This window comes from Lissotriton helveticus, chromosome 8 (genome assembly GCF_964261635.1).
Source record: "Lissotriton helveticus chromosome 8, aLisHel1.1, whole genome shotgun sequence".
Classification (NCBI taxonomy): Eukaryota; Metazoa; Chordata; class Amphibia; order Caudata; family Salamandridae; genus Lissotriton; species Lissotriton helveticus.
In genome coordinates, this window is record NC_136069.1 from 1,724,160,097 (window position 1) to 1,724,178,475 (window position 18,379).

Consider the following 18,379-nt stretch of genomic DNA (forward strand, 5'->3'; position numbering starts at 1 on the left):
CAGCCCCTGGAACTCTGCTTACTGGCCCTCCCTCCTCGGCCCCCCCCCCAACACCCTCTGCCTCTGTGAAAACTCTGGGCATCAAAGTCTGTCAGGACTTAACCATGCGCCCCCAGATCAGCAATGTGGTCTCCTCATGTTTCCTTTCTCTTAGATCTATTCGAAAGATCTCCCGCTTCTTTTCTGTCACTGCTCTCAAACTTATTCTTCTTGCACTGATTTTATCCCGCCTTGATTACGGCAACGGTTTATTCGTAGGCATTCCTGCATACCAACTCCGACGCCTACAATTAATCCAAAACCAGGCAGCCCGCCTCATCTATCGACTACCCAGGTCTCATCGAGCCACTTCCCGATTAAAGGACCTCCACTGGTTGCCTATCCTAGAGCGCTCCTTATTTAAATTGGGTTGCATGATTTTCATGGCCCTAGCTGGCACCGCACCTGATTTTATCACCTCTAGAGTTAGCGCCTATGTGCCTAACAGAAACCTACGCTCCACCACTCTTTATCTCCTCAGCGTTCCCCGCTTCAGGAGAAAAAAATTTGGCGGCATGAGGTTCTCTACCCTTGCCCCCCCCTTTTTGGAATGCCCTCCCCTTTGCCATCAGGACTATCCCCACTTACACAGTCTTCCGTAAAGCTCTCAAGACTCACCTTTTCTCCCGTGCATTTTCATTGCAATGACCTTCCACTCCTCCTCAGTGCTAATCCGTCTACAGCGCCAAGAAACCGCGTGGTGAATGTGCACTCTATACATTCTTTTTCAACTTCAACTTCAAATACCAATATCACCAACACCAATACCACCACCACCACCAATACCATAAACATCAATACTACGACCACCATTACCACCCCCACCAATACCACTACCACCAATACCACTATCACCATTACCAAGAAAACCAATACCACCACCAATACTACCACCAACACCAATACCAGCACCCCCAATACCACCATCACCAATACCACCACCATCAATACCTCCGCCACAAATACCACCATCACCAATACCACCATCACCAATACCACCACCACCACCAACATTACCAATACCACCAACACCACCAATACCATCAAAATTACCACCACCAATACAATCAAAATTACCACCAATATTACCATCACCACCACCACCAATACCACCACCCCCAATACTACCACCGCCAAATCCACCACCACCAATACCACCTGAACCACCACCAATACCACCACCACCAACACCCCACCATCAATACCACCACCAATACCACCTCCACCAATACCACCTCCAAACTCACCACCAATATCTCCACCAATACCACCACAAATACCAATATCACAAACACCAATACCACCACCACCACCAATGCCTCTACCACAAATACCATCACCACCAATACCACCACTACCACCACCAATGCCACCACCACCAATACCACCATCACCATTACCACCAAAACCAATACCACCACCAATATCACCAATACCACCACCAATACTACACCTACCACCAATACCACCAGCACCACCACCAATACCACCACCACCAATAGCAATACCACCACCACCAATACCCCTAATACCAATACCACCATCACCAATACCACCACCACCAATACCACCTTCAACAATACCACCACCACCAATACCACCATCAACAATACCACCATCACCAATACCACCACCACCAATACCACCATCAACAATACCATCAACACCCATCACCACCAAACTCCACCACCACCAATACTACCAACAATACCTGAGCCGCGACAGTACAATCACAGAGCGAAAGGTGTTGGAGCGCTTTGGTAGTGTTTATAGCTCGGACAATATGTAACTCTCACTACACACTTTGTCGTTGATTCAATTTTATGGTGGCGCACCAAAAAAAGTCCAGATAGAGAGTATCATTTGTATATGTAGAAAATGTTCTTTATTTTTAGCTCTTTTCTCTTAAAATACAGGTCACCAGACAGTTTTACAAAACGAATATATAATATATAAAACCATTCAAAGATGGCGCTTATTAACAAATAAGCGCGAGGAGCAACCACGTGATATGCTCAGAACCACGAAGAAACTGCGGAGTAGGATGAAATAAATTTTATTGGCGGAGAGGTGCACAAAAAGACAAGACTTACATTCTGGATTAAAACTTGGCTATATATATTGAATTTTAAAACATATTGGAAACTAATCGCCCATATCTTTATGCGATCGCTTGCCAACTCCAAGATGGCGACCGCCGATACATGTAATGACACAGGAGGGCTTATAATTGTCCTCAGGTGAAATACGTTACAGCCCAATTGGTGCATGTAAAAACAGGATATAAAGAGCGTCGCGACATGGCAGCCTCAGAATGGGACCATCCATGCCGATACTTCGCTAAGAGAACACTCGTCCGAAATAGGTAAGGAGCCGGTGGGAACCTACACTAGGAGCTAGTTCGGGGTTGGATTACGAAACATCGAATTCATGGAGGTTAGACTAAGTGCGTGGGGAGGAGCCGGTGTGATTTTCTACTGGGGGCCACCTTGTGAACTCGCCCTATATATGAGAAGTAGATTTTAAGTGGAAGGGGAAATAGCGCTAACTTGAACAGGTAATGCCTGTAGTAACAATGACCTGCCTCTACACTTATGCTCGATATTCCTGCGGTCTTACTCTAAAAATTACTCTTGTCTGAAAATGTAATCATGAATTATGTTGAGAAGAGGGGAAATACAGCAGGAGTATATTTGATTGATGTTTTGTTGGGGGTCATGTTAGGAAATTACTATTAAATATGGGAGTTTTACCAGGATGTAGTGCGCAAATGTGCGCAAATATAGATTACTTGTACGCTTGGCAATATTGTTATGCCCTCGTGTGAGCGCTATATATGCTCTTATTAAAACGGGTTTACCTAGTAAGCTTTGAAATATAAGCTAAATACTCTGGAATAGAGGGGGGAATCGTGCAAACAGATGGCTGGGTAGACGGGACCCTAAATTTTAGCTGCACTGCAACCCACACATTTTTTAATAAAAATGTGTCTGTTTGTTTAACAAATTATGTTTGAGATCACATAATGGATTCTGTTGATCTCTTGTTCATTTAGGTTTATCACGACCAATTTCTCCATACTTAGACGAGGACACCACTACAACAATTGCTAGAAAGTGGGAATTTGAATCAACTGTGGGAAGCTAATATTGCCCCGCATGACAGGTATTCATAAGAAATCATGTTAACGAATTAAGAAATCCCTTTTATATTCGGAGGGTTGATTTAATAGTCTCTTTTCCAATTCTCAATTTAGAACAACCTGAGAACCACTAGAACGGACGGAACGGACAGGAGTAGAAAAGGGACAAACAAGAAATATAACCAGACTGGGCCAAATTTTCCCTCTATAAAAGAGAAGAAAGGAACAAAGAGAACACATACAACTGGTAAGAGTTATAAGTGATTCTACAATATCACCCAGTGGGTAACAGGTCCTGGATCAAATGGGGCTCTTTTAATCACACAGAACTAAGTAAGGACCTTTATATGCCATAAATGCATGATAATAATCTCCCCAGCAACCGCCATGACAAATCAGAAATGAATAAATAAATCTAACCCCTTCATGTGAGAGCTAGGTGCCATGGGCAGTTCAACTCTTCTGAGCTATCATACCTGTTGTTCTGTTTCTTGATGAAAAATGTGGAATAAGACATTTGGATCATTTTTTCATATCGACTTCTATATATGAGAAATGTACAATTATTTGTAAAAGTAAAGTGTTGAAATTTGTGTGCTATGTGTAAATGTTATGTTTTAGCATATGTAAATTGGATGGTTCTGAACTTTATTTCAATTTCTGTAATTAATGTGTATGGTTAGGGACCTGGTAGGCCTCTACGGACTTGTACGTTTCCATAAATAGGGATTTTTTGCCCCCTTTCGTGAAAACTTATCCTATGACGGAAACTTTAGAGAACCTCAATGTGTCCATTGTATATTGTGTATTTTTAACACGTGTAAATAGTGCTCAATAGTTACAGAAATCTCTTTGGTGATTTTTGTACAAAATCTTAACAGTTAAGTCTTTTCGAGAGTCTTTCAAAAAGTCTAAAAAACAAAAATATCTTCTTGGTGCGCCTATAGCTGTTAGATGTCATTTTGTAAAAATTATTGTATTTTTTTGAAATTTATGTTAGTTTTTGTTTTTTTGTTTTCAGCCCTGATGAAACTCCAGGAAAAGGAGTGAAACGCGTTGGCTGATTCGTTTTGTAAAACTGTCTGGTGACCTGTATTTTAAGAGAAAAGAGCTAAAAATAAAGAACATTTTCTACATATACAAATGATACTCTCTATCTGGACTTTTTTTGGTGCGCCACCATAAAATTGAATCAACGATTCTTTATGATCTGGAAACACAGCAACGCCAAAAAGCAGCTGGCGTTGGGGTTGGCAGCACAAAACATTGAGGACTTATTTCGGAATTGAATGTTGGGTGCGGCATCTTAGTGTCCGCTGCTGCGCTTTTTGAGACTCTACTCTCACTACACACTTTGTGTCTGTGTAATTTACAACACTTACATTTCTATTTCACTGCACTATTTATCACTACTTTGAAGAAGTCGCAGGCTGGTCCCTTCTTCTGATATTTACAAGCTAACAAGCAGTTGAGAAGGCCTTTTATTGCAATGCAATAAAGCTCTCATTTGTTAGAGTTTACGCTATTAGTATTGTAAATGACAATGCCTTTTATTTATGTTTTAAAACCCAAAGATAAATAAAAGGCATTGTCATTTACAATGCCAATAGCACTAACTTGCGTGAATGTGAGACCTTTTGCTTTGCAAATGCTTGTTTTTTGCAGTTAGTTAACTTTTAACCTAGCTAAAACCAAGGTGGGTAAGTGGGGCTAATTTCGGGGCAGATTTGAGAATCTAGTTGTTGAACAAGTCAAGGTCCTCACTGAGATTACCAGTAAGGGTAGGTGTAGTGCAGATTACCATTAAGGGTGGGTGTAGTGCAGACTACCAGTAAGGGTGTAGTGCAGATTACCAGTAAGGGTGGGTGTAGTGTAGGTTACCAGTAAGGGTGGGTGTAGTGCAGACTACCTGTAAGGGTGGATGTAGTGCTGATTACCAGTAAGGGCGGGTGTAGTGCAGATTACCCACCCTTACTGGTAATCTGCACTACACCCAACCGTTCTGGTATCTGCACTACACCCACCATTAATGGTAATCTGCACTTCACCCACACACTTACCGGTAATCAGTACTACACCCACACTTACCAGTAATCAGCACTACACCTACCCTTACCAGTAATCAGAATTACACCCACCCTTACTGGTAATCTACCAGTAAGGGTGGGTGTAGTGCTGATGAGCTCAGGAATAAGATCATGGTGGGACTTTATTGCTCTCCACTTGCAAAGTTTTGGGTTCGTATCATTCTGATGCTTAGAAGGCTTGTGGCTGATAGCATCCATATTAAATAAGATTTGGTTGTGTTCAGTCCAGGATTGAAAGACGGGGTCCTTAACAGATACCGCAGGACGGTTGGTGAAAATCCAATCCAGGGTATGGTCTACGGCATGGGTGCGAGCGGTTACCCTTTGTGAAAGCCCCAAAGGAAGGACGTTCCGGAGCAGGAGGTGATAAAGTAGGCAGCCTGCCATTGATTGGGAAGGGCTGAATTTAAAGAAGAAACCAAGGGGCATATTTACAAGCCCCTAGTGCCCCTGGAGCGTCACTTTTTTATGCACCGGTGGTGCTGCATGCTGACCCATACTTACAGGAGCAGGCAAAGCCACATTTTTGGCTTTACCAGGCCTTGTAAATATGGCCCTTTTCCACGCAGTGCTCTGCTTCAATGGGGGATAGCATGGATGTTGGTGTGGGTGTTACTACGCAACACCCATGGCTTTTTGACACAGCCCCAGATTTACAAAGATTTGTAAATCTGAGGCAGCGCCAAAAACAAATGCCTTTCCAGGGAGGCGTTAAAGTGCAGCAATAAGTATTTCTCCTCGTTTTTTGCTCTTTCAATGTGTGCTACATTCTGCAGTAGAAGGAGAAAAACTCCACTAATGATTGTTTTTGTGCAGGAAGGTGTTCCTTCCTGCTCAACAACTACCATCCCTGCAACGCAGGCACCCTTGCACCATTGTGCAAGGGTGGCTGCATTGGCACACGGCTGCTGTTTTAGTCTGGTGCAGGGAAGAGCATAGGGATGTGCTGTCTTCTTGTAAATACGTGCGTCCCTGTGTTTCTTAAATGATGCAGCTCGGCACAGCAAAAATGCTTGCGACGCCACGCTGCACCAGTTCTTTGTAAATATGTCCCCAAGACTCTCAGCTCTCTTAAGAGAGACAAAGTCCCAAAAGATGATGGCTACTCTACCCCCATGACCTTCCTCTCTGTTGCGTCTGACCTTAGTAAGCCCTAAAAGTGAGAGCGATGGCGATAACATGGTTAGCCCAAGGTTATAACCATGTCTCTGTTATAAATAAGTCTCCAGATTGGTTGTCGAAGATTAAGTCCTGAACTTACTGAACATGTTTACTTAGGGAATGAACATTATTTAGTATTAAATCTTTTTTTATTCATAGCTTTAACACCGACCCATGCTTGTGAAGGCACCGGCCACACGACAACAATGCAATAGTAGCGCCAAAGCAGGCACAAGTGCCATACTACATGTGTTACACACAGCAAGCCGCCTACAACCCTGCTGGGCCGGCCGCGTCTGAAAGCAAGAGAACCAGTCGGAAGCTGTAGCCATGTGTGCAATAAAACAAAACTTCAAACTAACCCCCTCCCTCTGCCTACCCCCCTCCCACCTCCTTGTACGCTGAGTAAACCAAAAGATCCCAACCAGTCCTGTATCAATAAAAGGAGCAGCATTCGAACCATTTCATATCTGGGCTTTCCGTTTGCCAGCCTTTGCCTTGGGCACAGTGAGCGGAGTGTCCGCAAGGTGCAGCAATCTCAAATAACGGGGACAGCTCAGCTCCCTGAACTCCCCGGTGAGTAAAGTCAAGAATGGCCGCCAGAGGTCTGCAAACTCCTCACCTCTACCACCGACAGCTTCTCCATCCCCAGGATCGTCCAAAGTCTGTGTAGCCAGCCAAGTTGCACGGGTGGCTTCGGGTCTCTCCAACGGGCCACTATGTTCTGCACCGCCGCCTCTAGTGCGATAGCAATCAGTCTCCCCCTCATGGATTTCAGGGGATACATCAGCGCATTTGGCAAGCCAAGGAGTACATAGGCAGGGAACCTAGGGAGCTGGGTATCTAAGTGCGCGTCTATTAGATCCAGTATGGTGGACCAGTATTGCTGCAGTTGCTCACAGCTCCATAGCAGATGCTCAAGTGTTCCCAGTTTCCCGCACCCCCTTCAGCAGCGGTCACTAACCCGGGGGTCCCAGCGATGTATGCGTGCTGGGGTGTGGTACCAGTATGTGGCTACCTTAGTCAGGGTCTCAGTGATGCCAGTGTGATAGGCCGAGTGCCGGGCTCTATGGAATATCCCTTTCCATTCATTGCGTGTGAGTTGCCTCCCAAGGTCCTCCTCCCACCTAGCCTTCCCTGAGCTGTATGTGTATATGTTGGTAAGAAGAAGATGTTGGTATAAATCAGAAAGCAATTTCTTCTCGGATGTGCGTGTCAGTAGCCACTTCTCATATGCCGTGAAGAAACGCTGCGCTCCTGGCTTAATTGACGGGTGTAGAACCCAGTGCCGGACCTGTAAATAAGGCAGGCGATCTGCCTCTTGTACCAAATAGTCCTCCTTCACCTTCTGAAAGGAGAGGATGCCTTCGAGGTTAAACATATGGCCCGCTTCCCTACAGGGCGTAGTCCTCCATGTTTTAAAGAGCTGTGGGTCAAGGCCTGGGGTGAAATCGGGGTTCCCGAATATCGGCGTTAACGGAGAGGGAAACGAAGTGAGTTCTTTCCGGACAGCTACCTGATCCCACACTCTCAGCACCGTGCTCGTGATGTAGGATGCATAGAGGTTAGGTTAGGCTCTCCCAGCCCCTGGAACTCTGCTTACTGGCCCTCCCTCCTCGCCCCCCCCCAACACCCTCTGCCTCTGTGAAAACTCTGGGCATCAAAGTCTGTCAGGACTTAACCATGCGCCCCCAGATCAGCAATGTGGTCTCCTCATGTTTCCTTTCTCTTAGATCTATTCGAAAGATCTCCTGCTTCTTTTCTGTCACTGCTCTCAAACTTATTCTTCTTGCACTGATTTTATCCCGCCTTGATTACGGCAACGGTTTATTCGTAGGCATTCCTGCATACCAACTCCGACGCCTACAATTAATCCAAAACCAGGCAGCCCGCCTCATCTATCCACTACCCAGGTCTCATCGAGCCACTCCCCGATTAAAGGACCTCCACTGGTTGCCTATCCTAGAGCGCTCCTTATTTAAATTGGGTTGCATGATTTTCATGGCCCTAGCTGGCACCGCACCTGATTTTATCACCTCTAGAGTTAGCGCCTATGTGCCGAACAGAAACCTACGCTCCTCCACTCTTTATCTCCTCAGCGTTCCCCGCTTCAGGAGAAAACAATTTGGCGGCATGAGGTTCTCTACCCTTGCCCCCCCCTTTTTGGAATGCCCTCCCCTTTGCCATCAGGACTATCCCCACTTACACAGTCTTCCGTAAAGCTCTCAAGACTCACCTTTTCTCCCGTGCATTTTCATTGCAATGACCTTCCACTCCTCCTCAGTGCTAATCCGTCTACAGCACCAAGAAACCGCGTGGTGAATGTGCACTCTATACATTCTTTTTCAACTTCAACTTCAAATACCAATATCACCAACACCAATACCACCACCACCACCAATACCATAAACATCAATACTACGACCACCAATACCACCCCCACCAATACCACCCCCACCAATACCACCCCCACCAATACCACTACCACCAATACCACTATCTCCATTACCAAGAAAACCAATACTACCACCAATACTACCACCAACACCAATACCAGCACCCCCAATACCACCATCACCAATACCACCACCATCAATACCTCCGCCACAAATACCACCATCACCAATACCATCATCACCAATACCACCACCACCACCAACATTACCAATACCACCAACACCAGCAATACCATCAAAATTACCACCACCAATACAATCAAAATTACCACCAATATTACCATCACCACCAATACCACCACCCCCAATACTACCACCGCCAAATCCACCACCACCAATACCACCTGAACCACCACCAATACCACCACCACCAACACCCCACCATCAATACCACCACCAATACCACCTCCAAACTCACCACCAATATCTCCACCAATACCACCACAAATACCAATATCACCAACACCAATACCACCACCACCACCAATGCCTCTACCACAAATACCATCACCACCAATACCACCACTACCACCACCAATGCCACCACCACCAATACCACCATCACCATTACCACCAAAACCAATACCACCACCAATATCACCAATACCACCACCAATACTACACCTACCACCAATACCACCAACACCACCACCAATACCACCACCACCAATAGCAATACCACCACCACCAATACCCCTAATACCAATACCACCATCACCAATACCACCACCACCAATACCACCTTCAACAATACCACCACCACCAATACCACCATCAACAATACCACCATCACCAATACCACCACCACCAATACCACCAATACCACCACCACCAATCCCACCATCAACAATACCATCAACACCCATCACCACCAAACTCCACCACCACCAATACTACCAACAATACCTGAGCCGCGACAGTACAATCATAGAGCGAAAGGTGTTGGAGCGCTTTGGTAGTGTTTATAGCTCGGACCATATGTAACTCTCACTACACACTTTGTGTCTGTGTTATTTACAACACTTACATTTCTATTTCACTGCACTATTTATCACTACTTTGAAGAAGTCGCAGGCTGGTCCCTTCTTCTGATATTTACAAGCTAACAAGCAGTTGAGAAGGCCTTTTATTGCAATGCAATAAAGCTCTCATTTGTTAGAGTTTACGCTATTAGTATTGTAAATGACAATGCCTTTTATTTATGTTTTGATTGATTGATTGATTGATTGATTGCTTTATTTCGATATGCATATATCATAAAAGCAGTACAAAAGATAAAAACAGCATGTCGAAAAAAGTATGACTGTACATTCGGTGAAAGAATAAAACACGTTAGATCAGCATAAATTAATTAAAAAAGAGGATTAAATTGATATGGACAGTCTTCTATGTCTAATCAACCAAGCCCATTTTAAAAACTTGGCAACAGCGCAAACAATGGGAGGGGCTGTATTGGTTAAAAGAATCCGGAGGGCAACAGAGTACTGGCGGGTACCCAGTTCTCTGCAGATAGGACCAAGCCAACGTGATCTGGGGCGACCATAGTCCGGGCATTCGAAGAGAAAGTGTGGCACCGTCTCTGGTTTGTCGGGACAAAAAGCACAGAAGCGTGTTGAGGACTGGGGTTTAATCACCTGGAGCAGAAGTCGGCCAAGGGTAGAGTTCCTAACCGGAATTTGATGTACAAGGACCGATCCATGGCGATTGTTATTATGTCCATGTACGGCTCGTAGGTGGCGACATCTTTTATCAGTAGAAAAGCTGCTGTGGATTTGCAGTGCTGCTGGCTACTGATGCGCTTCGCACAAACCCACTCCCAAAAAAGTTTTTTTAAGGTCTCCTTCGGGGGAGCAGAGTGGCTATGCCAGCAAGAGTCCAGGCCTAGGTCCCCTAAAAGATGTTTAATGTCCTTCAGCCATTTAATGCTATGCCAACCGTCGGAGTGCATCACCTCAGCTAGACCATTGGCATAAGATTTTAGCTCAGGAACCCTCCACAGGCGAGCCCAGAGCAGGAGGGGTCGAAGACGGGCCTGATCCCTTATAGCTTTACAGCCAGTATCCATGAGCACTGGGATAGTCGGACTACTCAATGGAATGGCAAGGAGGTCTTTAATGAATTTGTTTTCGGCCTTGCTCAGTAAATCCACTTTGCCCAGGCCCCACAGTTCGGCTCCATATAGTGACGCAGGGACCGCACGTGCTTTGTATATGTCTAGTAGAGGGGCAACACAGTGTTTTGTTGAGTTGTTGAACTCCTTGAGGAGGGCCCCCCCACCCTTTTGTGGGCCATTGTCATTTTATTGATGTGGGCGGTCCAACTCATCGCGTCGTTGATTCGAATTCCCAAGTAGTCGAATTCTGCCACTCTTTCAAGGGGTATGGAGTTCAGAATGGGAGGGCGGCCAAGTTTGCGTGGGGGGTGCATAACTAGGTACTTGGTTTTTTCCACGTTGATTACAAGTCCCTTAGTGGTGCAGAAGTCCTGAAAGCGGTTCAGTAGTGTCTGGAGACCTTGGGGGGTTTTAGAGATGAGGAGGGTGTCATCGGCGAACAGCAAAGTTGGAATTTTTACGCCTCCCAGAGTGGGAGCGCCTGCTGGTTCGCCGAGAAGATGATCTACCACTCCATTGATATAGAGGGAGAATAGGGTGGGGGCCAGGACACAACCCTGCCTTACTCCCCTCTCGACCCTGATCTTATCGGTCTTTTCCCCGTTCAACCCCCATCTGACCTGAGCATAGGTGTTGTTGTGCAGTTTGATAAGGAGGTTTAGTATATACGGGGGCATCCCTAGTCCATGGAGCACCCTCTAAAGTTCCTCCCTAGGAACCAGGTCAAAGGCAGTCTTTAGGTCAATAAAGGCCAAATAAAGACTGCCTTTGCCCAGCTCCACCACCTTCCAGTGTAGTAGCAGGAGCCTAAAGACCTGTTCGATGGTTCCTGTGCCGGGACGGAACCCGGCTTGCATATCGGACTGGATGTGGTTATCGTCCACCCATTGTGAAATCCTCCCCAAAATGGCTTTCCCCGCCAGTTTCTGGCTCGAGTCTATTAGGCTTATGGGCCTGTAATTCCCAGGTAAATCCCGACTGCCCTTTTTGTAGATGGGGACCACCTCCGCACCTCTCCAGGAATCTGGCACAGGGCCTCCCATAACGATTGCATTGAGGAGTGCAGAGATTAGTTCCCCCCATTCTTCCGGATATGCTCGGAGAATATCGCCTGGTAAGCCATCCGGACCAGCTGCTTTTAATGGTACCAAGGTTCTAATCTGCTTTGTGACATCCAAAACAGAAAAAAATTCCAGGTCTTGGACTAGGGTGAAGGGCGGGAGGTTAAAAGGGTCGTTTAATGGGCCTTCAGCGGCAGAATAGAGTTTTTGGAAGTGGGAGAACCATGTCTGGGCATTGATGGTACAGGTCCTCAGGGTGTCATCGGGGCGGTTCCTATTGCCTACCAGGTCCCAAAAACCTTTGGCGTCTTTCCCACGACTGGCAGCCAGGAGGTCCTGCCAGAAGTTATCCTCCCACTCCATCTTAGCGTTTTTTTGGCAGAGTGCATAGTGTCTCCTGGCCACCCTAGCCTTGGACGGTAGTTTGGACTTGACTGCTTCAATGAGAAGTGACTTCGCCTCCCTGCACTTCTGGTTGTACCAGCCCTGTCTAGCTCGTGAGCTTGGTTTCCTTCTGTTCGTTTTAGCTGGAACTACAAAAAGGTCACTAATGGCCTGGGTTATGGTACAAAACCTTGGGGCCACCTCCAGCAACCCATCCTCTTGGGGGTCAAGATTGTCTAGGGCTGAGGCGAGAAGCTGCCTGATGGCAGAAGTTTTCTCCTCTGATAGTGCCAGCTTCGCCCACTTTAGCCGCCGTCCACAGTTGGCGACTACTGACAGGTCGGGGGCGGGGTTACGAGAGGTTCTGCTCACAGTGCTAGTTTGCCACCTGTGAGACAAGGTGAGAGAGAGGAGGTTGTGATCACTCTCGACAGATGGTATAATCACCATGTCCTTCACCATGCTCCACAGGTGTATGTCAAGGAGAAAGTAGTCAATCCGTGACGTATGCCCTGGCCTATTGTAGGTATGGGCCCCTGCCTTGTCGGACCTAGTCCTGCCGTTGGCAGCCCTCAGACCAAACTCCATAGCTAATGAGTTGATCTGGAGGGCCACTTCTGTCCACTTTTTGATGGGACTGAGTTCAAGGGGCGGAATCCCCCACCTGGTGTCATGTTCCTCTTGATCAGATAGAATTTCGAGGTCCAGGGGCTCGAAGGTACAATTGAAATCGCCCGCCAACAAGGTACAAGACCTGTGAGGTGACGAGCGAAGCTGGGCTTCTAGACAGGCTATTACTGGGGATTCTCCACCCCCCTTTGTGCCTCGGGCGTAAATGTTAAAAATATTTAAGATGACTCGGCCCTGGGGATTTTTCAGCAATATGTTGAGGAGATCCGGGCATTTGGTATCCCGCTCCACCACCCTGCAGTTGAGTTCTGAAGCCACCCAAATTAAGAGGCCGCCCGAAGGGCGGCCTCTACCAGTTGCACTATGAACTGCCGGCAAAAAGTGGGTGGAATATCCTGCCTTGTGCAAGGGCACCCCACTCCAGGTTTCCTGGAACAGGCATATGGAGTGTTGCTCCACCAGCGCGTTCCAGTCCGGCAGCGCTAGCTTCCTCTCGAGGCCCGCCACATTCCAGCTGAAAACCCTAATCAGGGGGTCCGTCACAGCCGTAATGCTACAGTCCTCGACAGGGTGCAGCGTGTCCACAGCACCCACACCAGGGAAGCTAACCAAAAGGTCAGAAGATGCCCCGGACTCCCCTTGTTCTTTTACAAACTCGGCAGTAGCCTGGCTTAGTGATGTAGTCGAGGAGCTACGGGTTTTAAGGAGGGGTGTAGACTCGACAGCAGGACTCAAAACCACACGGGCCTTCCCAGGAGCGTCACAAAGTCAGCAAACCCAGGAGCCCCAATTCTGTATCACTGGAGCTGGATATAACTGCTGTGAGAAGACTCCCGGGGAAGGATGACCGTGGACGGTGTTTTCTACGAAAAATTGACCCCCAGGACTACTATTATAGGGGAGTTGTCCAAGTTGGATGGTAGGGGTGGTCGTGATAGACCGTGGGTAGAAGAATGTTAAGTCGACTGCATCGACACCCGTTCCAGCCGTGGATCGCCCTTGGGAGCATATCAAATGGGCGACTCTTGCGTCTTGGAAATTAACCACCACACAATCCCCTTCAAGAGATTTTTTCCCGTGTCCAATCCATCCCACCCTGCGAACGCCAAGAATTATGCCATCCACTCCCGGAGGGAGGGGCCTGTTGATTTTCAGCCAATGGATGACCTTATTCTTAAGCGCCTGATGATTCTCCTGCTGGGTGTTCCTAATAGGGGGGACTTTGGTGAGGACGACAACAAACGGGTGGCACTCAGGGGGGAGGTTAACTGGGGGACACTTTCGTGTAGGATTCTGCAAAAAAGCCAATGGAGAAGGGTTTTTGGGCGGAAGGGTGGTGGGTTTAGCCTTAAGGGTTGTCGCTGCACCACCAGTTTTGGCGTGTGAAGCGGCCCCAGGTTGTGGAGTTGGACCCGTCCCTCCCTTCTGATGTTTCCTTTGACCTAGGTTAGACACAGGGGTTGTTACAACTGGGGGGGGAATGGCATGCACTTGGGCAGCATGAGTGGAGACATTCGGCCTTGTCTGCCTCGGGCCAACCTGGGAGGCGACCAAAGAAGCGTTCCCAGAAGCTGGTCGCTTGGGCGGCTGTGTCGAGTGTTCTCCTGGAGGATGACTCACTAAAGCCTCTTTCCCAGTGTTCCTATCTGTCCTATCCTCGCTGGGCTTCGGCTGTAATTTGAACAGGGTTTTCAGGGAAAAGAAATTATCCCTGGTAACCTGTTCAAAACGGTCAAGCCTGTCCCCCAAACTTTTGACTTGGTCGATAAGTGGTACCAAAAGAGACCTGACCAGTTTCTCGATCGGCTCCAGAAAGAGGCCCTCGTTGGCTAGGTCAGGTACTGCTGGGACCAACAGGGGGGGTAGCACTGTGTCAGTTACGATTGGAGGGGCATTAGGGTTCCCAGGTGGTACAGGTCCTCCGGCACCTGGGAGTGTGGGGCCCCTCTGGGGCTGATACCTGGTGTGCTTGATAAGCGTGGAGTGACAGCCCTTTCGGATGACGGTCGCCCTTTTCCCTTTCCTTTTCATAGGCCCCTGGATGGATCGAGTCTTGGGCGGAGGTTGTGGATCAGGTGTGGGAGCGTCAGAGCAGTATTGGGACTGAATGCCAGGAGAACCGGCTGTGGGAAAGTCGGGGCGGGACTCTACAACCACGGTACAAGGGCTGACGAGGTGAGGATCAATCAGCAAACTTTCTACCCCATCTATTCCAACCTCTAGTGGTGCAATATGAGAGTCCCCTGGTAAATCCCCAAGCAAGGGTGCAGGGGAAATGGAGATTGACGAGGACATCACTAATGCCGAAGAAGGGCTTTTGGAGGGGGGGAAGTCAAAAGAGAGGCGCCGTTCTGATATGGCGATCTCATTGTCAATAACAGCCGCCACCCTGGTGAGGAATTTGTCCATAGAACCGAACATGGCACCCCCTGGGGCACTTTCTCCGCCACCCCTCAAGGCCTTTCCGGAACGGGTTGACATGCTGGATTCCGGGCCCACAGTGAAGCACCACGAACTAGGACCTGTTGCAGTGGATGTAAGAGGGGTGGCCCAGCCCTGCCTCCTCCTGCCCCGGACGGCCACAGACGGCCCGCCCTTTGCTCGGGCTTCGCTCGGCGCCCCGCTCGCGTCCCGCGGAGCGCCAGACAGAGCGTAAAGTAGAAGAGAGTTGCAGGCGGGGGGCGTGGCTGGTGGTGGGTGCGTCCGCTAGCGCACCTGTGAGAGCAGGGACTCCTGGGTCTTTGAGTCCCTGCTGAACGCCAACGCCAGGAAACAGCCTCCGCCCTCTTGGAGCCGCGAAGCGGCACCCGCGAAGCGGGTGCGGCGAGCGGTAACAGCAGGCGCACAAGAGTGGGTCCCCGGGTCCGCGGGACTCGCTGAGGCTCCACAACACAACAAACGCCCAATGCAGCTTCCAGGTGGGTCCCAGTAGGCAGAGGAGACTCACGCCTTTTCAGCTTGGCCAGGCGGGGGGCGTGGCTGGTGGTGGGTGCGTCCGCTAGCGCACCTGTGAGAGCAGGGACTCCTGGGTCTTTGAGTCCCTGCTGAACGCCAACACCAGGAAACAGCCTCCGCCCTCTTGGAGCCGCGAAGCGGCACCCACAAAGCGGGTGCGGCGAGCGGTAACAGCAGGCGCACAAGAGTGGGTCCCCGGGTCCGCGGGACTCGCTGAGGCTCCACAACACAACAAACGCCCAATGCAGCTTCCAGGTGGGTCCCCAAAGATAAATAAAAGGCATTGTCATTTACAATGCCAATAGCACTAACTTGCGTGAATGCGAGACCTTTTGCTTTGCAAATGCTTGTTTTTTGCAGTTAGTTAACTTTTAACCTAGCTAAAACCAAGGTGGGTAAGTGGGGCTAATTTCGGGGCAGATTTGAGAATCTAGTTGTTGAACAAGTCAAGGTCCTCACTGAGATTACCAGTAAGGGTAGGTGTAGTGCAGATTACCATTAAGGGTGGGTGTAGTGCAGACTACCAGTAAGGGTGTAGTGCAGATTACCAGTAAGGGTGGGTGTAGTGTAGGTTACCAGTAAGGGTGGGTGTAGTGCAGACTACCTGTAAGGGTGGATGTAGTGCTGATTACCAGTAAGGGCGGGTGTAGTGCAGATTACCCACCCTTACTGGTAATCTGCACTACACCCAACCGTTCTGGTATCTGCACTACACCCACCATTAATGGTAATCTGCACTTCACCCACACACTTACCGGTAATCAGTACTACACCCACACTTACCAGTAATCAGCACTACACCTACCCTTACCAGTAATCAGAATTACACCCACCCTTACTGGTAATCTACCAGTAAGGGTGGGTGTAGTGCTGATGAGCTCAGGAATAAGATCATGGTGGGACTTTATTGCTCTCCACTTGCAAAGTTTTGGGTTCGTATCATTCTGATGCTTAGAAGGCTTGTGGCTGATAGCATCCATATTAAATAAGATTTGGCTGTGTTCAGTCCAGGATTGAAAGACGGGGTCCTTAACAGATACCGCAGGACGGTTGGTGAAAATCCAATCCAGGGTATGGTCTACGGCATGGGTGCGAGCGATTACCCTTTGTGAAAGCCCCAAAGGAAGGACGTTCCGGAGCAGGAGGTGATAAAGTAGGCAGCCTGCCATTGATTGGGAAGGGCTGAATTTAAAGAAGAAACCAAGGGGCATATTTACAAGCCCCTAGTGCCCCTGGAGCGTCACTTTTTTATGCACCGGTGGTGCTGCATGCTGACCCATACTTACAGGAGCAGGCAAAGCCACATTTTTGGCTTTACCAGGCCTTGTAAATATGGCCCTTTTCCACGCAGTGCTCTGCTTCAATGGGGGATAGCATGGATGTTGGTGTGGGTGTTACTACGCAACACCCATGGCTTTTTGACACGGCCCCAGATTTACAAAGATTTGTAAATCTGAGGCAGCGCCAAAAACAAATGCCTTTCCAGGGAGGCGTTAAAGTGCAGCAATAAGTATTTCTCCTCGTTTTTTGCTCTTTCAATGTGTGCTACATTCTGCAGTAGAAGGAGAAAAACTCCACTAATGATTGTTTTTGTGCAGGAAGGTGTTCCTTCCTGCTCAACAACTACCATCCCTGCAACGCAGGCACCCTTGCACCATTGTGCAAGGGTGGCTGCATTGGCACACGGCTGCTGTTTTAGTCTGGTGCAGGGAAGAGCATAGGGATGTGCTGTCTTCTTGTAAATACGTGCGTCCCTGTGTTTCTTAAATGATGCAGCTCGGCACAGCAAAAATGCTTGCGACGCCACGCTGCACCAGTTCTTTGTAAATATGTCCCCAAGACTCTCAGCTCTCTTAAGAGAGACAAAGTCCCAAAAGATGATGGCTACTCTACCCCCATGACCTTCCTCTCTGTTGCGTCTGACCTTAGTAAGCCCTAAAAGTGAGAGCGATGGCGATAACATGGTTAGCCCAAGGTTATAACCATGTCTCTGTTATAAATAAGTCTCCAGATTGGTTGTCGAAGATTAAGTCCTGAACTTACTGAACATGTTAACTTAGGGAATGAACATTATTTAGTATTAAATCTTTTTTATTCATAGCTTTAACACCGACCCATGCTTGTGAAGGCACTGGCCACACGACAACAATGCAATAGTAGCGCCAAAGCAGGCACAAGTGCCATACTACATGTGTTACACACAGCAAGCCGCCTACAACCCTGCCGGGCCGGCCGCGTCTGAAAGCAAGAGAACCAGTCGGAAGCTGTAGCCATGTGTGCAATAGAACAAAACCCCAACTAACCGCCTCCCTCTGCCTACCCCCCTCCCACCTCCTTGTACGCTGAGTAAA

The 18,379-nt window shown here is 48.2% G+C and overlaps 1 protein-coding gene across 1 annotated transcript in view; it reads left to right on the plus strand.

Annotated features, from left to right (window-relative positions):
• LOC144774154 (NACHT, LRR and PYD domains-containing protein 12-like) overlaps positions 1-18,379 on the plus strand; it is a 1,547,343-nt gene that overhangs the window by 403,387 nt on the left and 1,125,577 nt on the right. Inside the window, exon 4 of the mRNA XM_078659170.1 lies at positions 15,740-15,763. Within this exon, the coding sequence (XP_078515296.1) occupies positions 15,740-15,763 (24 nt within the window). The remainder of the gene's footprint in view (positions 1-15,739; positions 15,764-18,379) is intronic.